At 38.5% G+C, this 8,143-nt stretch overlaps 1 protein-coding gene across 3 annotated transcripts in view; it reads left to right on the top strand.

Annotated features, from left to right (window-relative positions):
* The window catches only part of LOC130239311 (signal-induced proliferation-associated 1-like protein 2), a 175,312-nt gene that overhangs the window by 98,495 nt on the left and 68,674 nt on the right, over window positions 1–8,143 (top strand). For all 3 annotated transcript variants that reach the window (XM_056470415.1, XM_056470416.1, XM_056470414.1), the window contains exons 11-13: window positions 781–936; window positions 2,087–2,196; window positions 3,328–3,410. In XM_056470415.1, the coding sequence (XP_056326390.1) occupies window positions 781–936; window positions 2,087–2,196; window positions 3,328–3,410 (349 nt within the window). The remainder of the gene's footprint in view (window positions 1–780; window positions 937–2,086; window positions 2,197–3,327; window positions 3,411–8,143) is intronic.

Below are 8,143 nucleotides of genomic sequence, written 5' to 3'. Positions count from 1 at the left end.
TATGCATTATGCATAGTTTATATCAGCAACACTATATTATAGTATGGTATAAGGGTTTTATAGTATGCATCAGTGACACTATTTTCTAGATTGCATCTGCTTTGTAGTATGCAAAATAACTTCAATAGCACATACTGCTATACCGTTTTGTAGTATGCATCAGAAACCTGGTCTGAGTGTGCATCAATTTGTATTATGTATCAATCATGTTGTAATGTGCACCTATAATTCCTTCTAGTGTGTATCAGTGTATCCATGAGTAATGTTATTTTAAAGTATGCATCAGTCAGTCTATTTTGTATGCATAATCAGGTTGCAATGGTTTTAGTAGATTTTTTTAAAGCACATTTTATTGCATTTATTTAACGTCTCATGTGCACATGTTGATCATCATCTGCATGCATGAAAACCCAGCAGTGAATATCAAATCGAACAAGACAAAGTGCAATAACAGCTTAAAAAAATATTTGAAATTCATTTGAAAGCATCAGAATCTGTGGTTCATCATGTCAGCTTACACTGATTGGGTCTTATCAGTGCACAATGGCCTAATTATCCATGGTGCTTTGCAAAAATGTGCATCAGATTTCGTCATTCAAGTATGTCATCATGGTAGAGGAGATCATATTTAATTTTGCATGCAATCTCCACACGAAGGTCTCACTGAACACACACACTCTGTAGGGAACAGACTTCTTGACCTGCTTGTCAGTCTGAAATCTGTTGCTCTGACAGTGTTGAATTGACACGCATGTCTTGTGTTGTGTTGTGTGTCTTCAGGAACGTTCAGGATGTAGAAAACCCTCAGATGTCGTCGTGTAGTAAAACAGAGGCGTCTCAGCATTACCGCAGTTCACCCAGTAACCAGTCGTCCTCTAGTGATCCAGGACCCTGCGGCAGTGCCAGCTGGAGCCAGCAGCACCCACCATACGATGGGTAATACGACCACAAAAATACAAACACACGTACACTCACCGGCCACTTTATTAGGTACACCTGTCCAACTGCTCGATAACGGAAATTTTCAATCAGCCAATCACATAGCAGCAGCTCATTGCATTTGAGTGACTTTGAGTGTTGGTGCCAGACGGGCTGGTCTGAGTATTTCAGAAACTGCTGATCTACTGGCATTTTCACGCACAACCATCTCTAGGGTTTACAGAGTATGGTCTGAAAAAGAGAAAATATCCAGTGAGCGGCAGTTCTTTGGGTGCAAAACCCTGGTTGATGCCAGAGGAGAATGGGCAGACTGGTTCCAGCTGATAGAAAGGCAACAGTAACTCAAATAAGCACCCGTTACACAACCGAGGCCTGCAGAAGAGCATCTCTGAACACACAACACGTCCAACCTTGAGGCGGGTGGGCTACAGCAGCAGAAGACCACACCAGGTGCCACTCCTGTCAGCTAAGAACAGGAAACTGAGGCTACAATTCACACAGGCTCACCAAAACTGGACAATAGAAGATTGGAGAAACGTTGCCTGGTCTGATGAGTCTCCATTTCTGCTGCAACATTCAGATGGTCGGGTCAGAATTTGGTGTTAACAACATGAAAGCATGGATCCATCCTGCCTTGCTTTAGGCTGGTGGTGGTGGTGTAATGGTGTGGGGGATATTTTCTTTGCACACTTTGGGTCCACTAGTACCAATTGAGCATCATGTCAACACCACAGCCTACCTGAGTATTGTTGCTGACCATGTCCATCCCTTTATGACCACAGTGTCCCCATCTTCTGATGGCTACTTCCAGCAGGATAACACACCATGTCATAAAGCACGAATCATCTCAGACTAGTTTCTTGAACATGACAATGAGTTCACTGTACTTAAATGACCTCCAGAGTCACCAGATCATGTCAATATGGAGTAAAATCTCTGAGGAATATTTCCAGCACCTTGTTGAATCTATGCCACGAAGGATTAAGACAGTTCTGAAGGCTAAAGGGGGTCCAACCCGGTACTAGTAAGGTGTACCTAATAAAGTGTCTGGTGAGTGTACATACACATACAAACACACAAAAAAAAACACAGACACATGCTCTGTATAAGGATGGTTGCATATTTCTGTTGTGCGTCTCCTCCACAGGTGTCAGTCTCCTGTTCTCCACGAGCGCTCGGCTGAAGCACAGGGCATGATGGGAGATGGAGAGATGCTGAGAGAGAGAGAGCCCACACTGGAGAGAACACGCTCCGCAGGTGACACACACACACACACACACACACGCACACACACACACACACACACACCTCACATACAAATACACAAAGAGACAACACAGACACATCCACAAGTACACACTCAAGCACAGGCACAGATGCATAGATACTTTTCAGTTTGTTCACTACAATTTGCATTTTCATTATAATGTTATTATTATTATTATCAGCAGTAATATTTATTATATGCATATTTATATTTGTTTTAATAAAAACTAGTTTAGATTAGTCCACCTGTGGGGTTTTGGAGACGTCTGCATCACCATATGGGGCATAAGAACAGGACGTGTGTTTGGATATAACTCAGTTTTTTGACCACACTTCATTATTATTGTTCATTTATTCCTTTGCTGGAGATTAGAACTGAATTTAGAAATAGTTTTGAAACAAATCTTTGTGTTTAACAAACTAAATTGAACATGTAGGCTAATGGATTTCTTTAGTGGAGTGCGTTAGAGTAAAGGGAAAGTAAAAGAGGCTGAATGGAGGAGGCTCGTTCTTTATCCTCGCGCTGCAGATGCTCTGTTTAACTGTTTTCTCTCAGCGTTCAGTTTTTCCACTAACAAAGTCCGCCATGTAAATAGCAATCCGCCATGGTATGAAGCAACTGACTCTTATAAGGAATGGGAGATGAGACTGATTGGTTTAATGCAGGTTATGCTCAAAACACACACAGAACTCATTAAGAGAATAAGCACAACCCTGTTAGACCATGCGCCGGGGTGCAGAGCGCATTTTTCTGTCCTTAAAATAGCAAAAGTGGATTCAGGCGTGCACTTAATGCTTTTTCGGCATGAGATTTAAACTTTGCGTCTAGATCTTTAAAATCGAGCCCATTGTGTTTCTATCACTCCAGTATGACTGTGGACACACTGTACCTGCACACAGTTCTGTCCAAACAGCTTCCAAAAGTTGATTTTCATCACAGGTGCCCTTTAAAACCTGTTGTAATTATTTAGCCTCATAATCATACAGCCTTTATTATATTTACCTTTTTAAATGTCATCACTTCATTAATTTCTGACCCAAAATGGCCCCCTAGCTCTTCTGTTTGCTCTAGTGAGATGATCTGTAAATCCCTGCTCGTCTTTTATTCTGTCCCCTACACAGAGGCAAAGTGGCACGTTCCCTCAACCAAGATCCTCAACTCTCTGAAAGAAAGAGGAAAGGACTCTCCAAACAAGTTGACACGGGTAAGTCTCTCTCATGCTGTAATCCAGTGTTGTCTTTCAGGGCCTGTAGAAAGATTCCTGATAAACAATCAAGGTCTCAGACATGCCAAACAGAGATTCCTAACCTTAAAGTCCACATGAACTTGAAGCTGCGACTGTTTTTTTTTTCCGCATTGTGATGCAGTTCCTAGAGGAACGAGAAATATTAACAGTGGGCGTGGCTTGTTTTTTCTACTGTGAGCTGATTGGATGTAGTAAAGTAGGCGTTTCATTCAGAAAGATGGGGAAAATGGTTTGGGGAGAGTTATTACAAGCTAACAGACTCCTCCTGCTCACAATTTTTGTTTGCTGTCAAAACTGACGGATGGAGGGGTGTGGTTAAGTATATTAGCCACGCCCAATACCTCAGACAGACCTAATCTGAGAGTTGAACTGAAAACAAACAGGAAGTGCATTCTCAGATTTCAATTTTAGATCATAAGTGTAAACCATTTGATTTTTCCTAATGGCATACACAGTTGAATTGTTCAGCACAAAACGAGCAATGTGAGCTAATAAGATCAATATAGTCAGTTTTGATTTCATGTGTACTTTAACACAAAGACTCCTCATCTAGGTTGCCAAAAGCAATGTAAGTACCATGAATGAAAAATCATTTACAATCATGATAGTGAATAAATTCATGTCCCTGGCTCACAGCAGCCAAGTGAACGACATTAGCTGTGTTTCCATCCAAAGATGTAAATTAACTTCATGCACAAAACTGGAATATTGCATACAAGACGTGCAAATAAATCAGTGTTTCCGTCCAACGAGAACAAATAGTCACTTCCTGAATAACTGGCGCCAAATATCAACAGTAAAAACTGAATTTGCAGCGGTAGGAGAAGCTGCGTCAGTCCTTTTTTAATTTAATAAATGGCTCGCACCTCAGAAGACAATGCCCACACATAATTAATGCATGGTGATGTTTGAAGACATGAGCACAGACCCTCTTGACAATTCTGGAGGTCATTAATAATATAATGAACACTAATACTGAAATGGTTACGGTGTTTTAGAATGACCAAAACTAAATTTCAGATGTTTTAGTGTGCTCAGCCTGTGGTTTGTCCATTCACACACATTTTTATCATCACATGATCTCTTTTAACATAATCACATGACCTTTTTTTAATTTGCATACTGGAATTTGTCCAGAAAGTGTTTCCATCGTAGTTTATGTGCATCTTTTCTTATCAAATAAAAAGTTCATCCTACTCAGTTATGTGCATACATTTTTAAAATGTATGTGCATCTAGGTGTTTCAATCAACCGTTTCTTATGCGCATACACTGAAAAAAGTGTTGCATGCAAAACTGTTGTAAACAATTTATTTGTGTTGAATTTAAACAAACAAATTAAATTGAGCAATGTTCAACTTAATTTGTTTGTTTAAATTCAACACAAATAAATTGTTTACAACCACTTAACGTAAAAAATTAAGTAAATCCAAGGAATCATCTCTGAATATTTTTTTTCAGTGTATCCAAAATAGGTGGAGGAAAACATAGCTATTGAAAACTGCCACGTTATCATGTGAGGAGACCACATTTGGGTGAATAAAAGTACAGTGATAATCATATTATCTGTTCAAAAACATATCAAGTGCTATCAAAACAGTAGCGTAATAACCCTCATACAGACAAAATGTGCATAAAAATACTTATTGAATTGTGAAACATGACTTAATATTAGTGGTGGGCCATTAACGTCTTTAACTTTTTATCGCACAATAAAAAAGATATCGTCATTAATCTATTCTCAAAGTTGGGATGTGAGCTGGCTATATTGTACGCAAGCTATGATGACTCATCTTGATATTTTAGCGCAGATGTATACCTGACCGGTGAGCCGTCTGACAAAACAGTGCCCTTCTGAATCAAATCAGCAGGATGCCCTTCTGGATCTTTCACTTACTTCGAAGACTCTGCTGACTACGCTTACGTGGACATCTGTAATCTAGTTATTTGCCTTAATAGACAATAATATAATTAAGGTGTTTACGTGAAGAGCTTTCATGTAAGAGTGCAAAGAGTTCATGTAACTGCAGTTCGGCAGTTTCACCTTAACTCATGAATAGTTCATTCATGCCCCCATGACAAACTGGGGTATTAGACACAAATAAGGAGTAAGGACTGGTGAGAGTGTTATGGAATTTAATAACGCACGCCGAATGGAAAGAAAAAAAATCTTCTGCATTTCGCGATGTGTGTGTGTGTGTGTGTGTGTGTGTGTGTGTGTGTGTGTGTGTGTGTGCGTGCGGTCCTTTACTGACAGCCGCGTGTGTGGATCTTGTCAGAAAATATGGTGAAAAGTCCTACATGACGGTAATAGTTTGATCACGGTGTTTACTTCAGTAATGCCACTAATATCTGCATACTCCACATCTTAATTCCATTTCTGTTTAGTTCAGTTATGACTTTAGTCAGATTAAGGTCATCAATAATCTCTGTTTGGAGCTACTGTAGGCCTACAGTTCACAATTCATGTTTAACTGAATAAACAGTCAGTAAACACAAGTACATCTTATTTAACATCATTTATTTTCATCACCAATTATCATAGTAGAACAGTTTCTCAAGCAGTTTGTGATGCATTTTGGAAACAGGAGATGAGCCCCTGGTCTAATGCGCTGCCTGGCTTAAGAAACCCGCTCTCAAAGACTTATATTTAGTCATTATTTGGGTAGCACACATATTCTGAATGCCTTCGGCAGAATTCAAATGAGCTATTTTAATCTAGATTAATCTAGATTTAATCCAAGATTACCGTGAGATTAATCGAGATATAAAAAGTGAATCTATGCCCACTTATTCTTAATATTAAACAATAAATTATATAAAATCAATAAATACAAAATAAAAAGTAATACAAAATGACAGAAAATATATAAATCATGGAAAAATGCATATTTACCCAGTGAAATGTTATTGTAATTAATAATAATACTAAAATTAATAATAATAAATTGTATTTATAATGCGCTTTTGTAAAACGCTAAACACTAAATCAAACATGCATTAAAAAACAAGGATTCAACACATTAGAATGATCAAGAATCTAAAACTGCATAAAAAATGCGTCTTCAAAAGAGTTTTTAACATAATTATTGGCTATTTGTATTTTTGCCTATAGTGTAAGTATTAATATATTTTGTCAATAAGATTTTTCTTAAATCCTCTGTATTATAGTATATTATATTATTCATTAATTCATTAATTCATTTTCATTTATTAATTTTCCTTAGTCGCTTATTTATCAGAGGTCACCACTATGGAATGAACTGCCAATTATTCCAGCAGATGTTTTGCGCAGTGGATGCCCTTCCAGCTGCTACCCAGTACTGGCAAACACTCATTCACACACACATTTACATTCACATTTAGTCATTTAGCAGACGCTAAATGGCTGGAAACCAGCCTGGAAATGGCCAAAACCCCTCTAAAACCAGGCTGGTCAACCAGCAAAAACCAGCCAACCAGCCTACCAGCCTAGGCTGGTTTTAGTTGGATTTTTCAGCAGGGAATGAAGCAATTTACACAACTATAAGAGCAGCAGTGAATAAGTGCTATAGGCAAGTTTCAGGTGTTTCTCATACACACACACACACACACACACACACACACACACACACACACACACTCATATACTCCAATTTTCCTATATCGCATGTGTTTGAACTGTGGGGAAAACCGGAGCACCCGAAGGAAACCCGCGCCAACACGGGGAGAACATGCAAACTCCACACAGAAATGCCAACTGACCCAGCCGGGGCTCGAACCAGCGACCTTCTTGCTGTGAGGCAACAGTGCTAACGACTGAGCCACCGTGCTGCCCCCTATAACATTATATTATTCAAAATGTATTGAATTTATGTAAAATAGATGTAATTAATACAGTATTATTTAGATTGTAGTTGTTATCTGTGTATTGTTTTAAGTTGGTAGTTAAAGAGCAATCCACAAATGTATATCAAAAAAGCCTCTTGATGAAGCTTAATTAAAAAAAATATTAATACAATTAATTAAAAAAAAGGTATTTGACAGTAATTTAGGTCAAAGAAAGATGTCTGCCAAATCAGGGTCTGCCTAAACCCAGATGACGAGACCCAGTTCATTCAGAGGACACAAAACCACTGACAAAAGAAACCATTTGCTTTATTTATAATTGAGCTGGTTAGTTGGCCGGCCAGCGCGAGGCGTTTGTTTATACACGCAACTGTATGTTTATAGATGCAGACTCATTTATAATCCCGCTGAAGCCCCTCAGGGAAAGTTAGCGTCAGATTGTGGTTTACTGTGGTCAGCCAGATTTACACTTCCCATATGAAGCGTATAATAATCACGCAGCACAAGTGGAAACAGATTCCCCTGCATCCGGAAACTTCTCTAAAGTAGTGGTGGTGGACATTCACTGAGTATTTTTATTTCAATACCGTACTCAATTATGTTTAATTATCTGTATTTTATCAGAGTATTTTTATTTTAGGAAGGTTTTACTTTTGTCCTTTATATTGCAAAATTAATTGGTGTAATTTTACTTAAAAGTTAAACGTTATTCATCATCATCTGCTCAGAGACATTATAGTGGTGTTTGATTTGTGAATAAGCTGAATTTGGTTGGTTAACTTGTTTAATCGGTTCGCAAATTGGACTGAACAATTCATTTGTGAATTGGACCGATCCAGTCATATGTTCTTGAGTCAACAACTC

Source organism: Danio aesculapii, chromosome 13 (assembly GCF_903798145.1).
Source record: "Danio aesculapii chromosome 13, fDanAes4.1, whole genome shotgun sequence".
In the NCBI taxonomy this organism is placed as follows: domain Eukaryota; kingdom Metazoa; phylum Chordata; class Actinopteri; order Cypriniformes; family Danionidae; genus Danio; species Danio aesculapii.
This window is presented reverse-complemented; position numbering and strand designations above follow the sequence as displayed.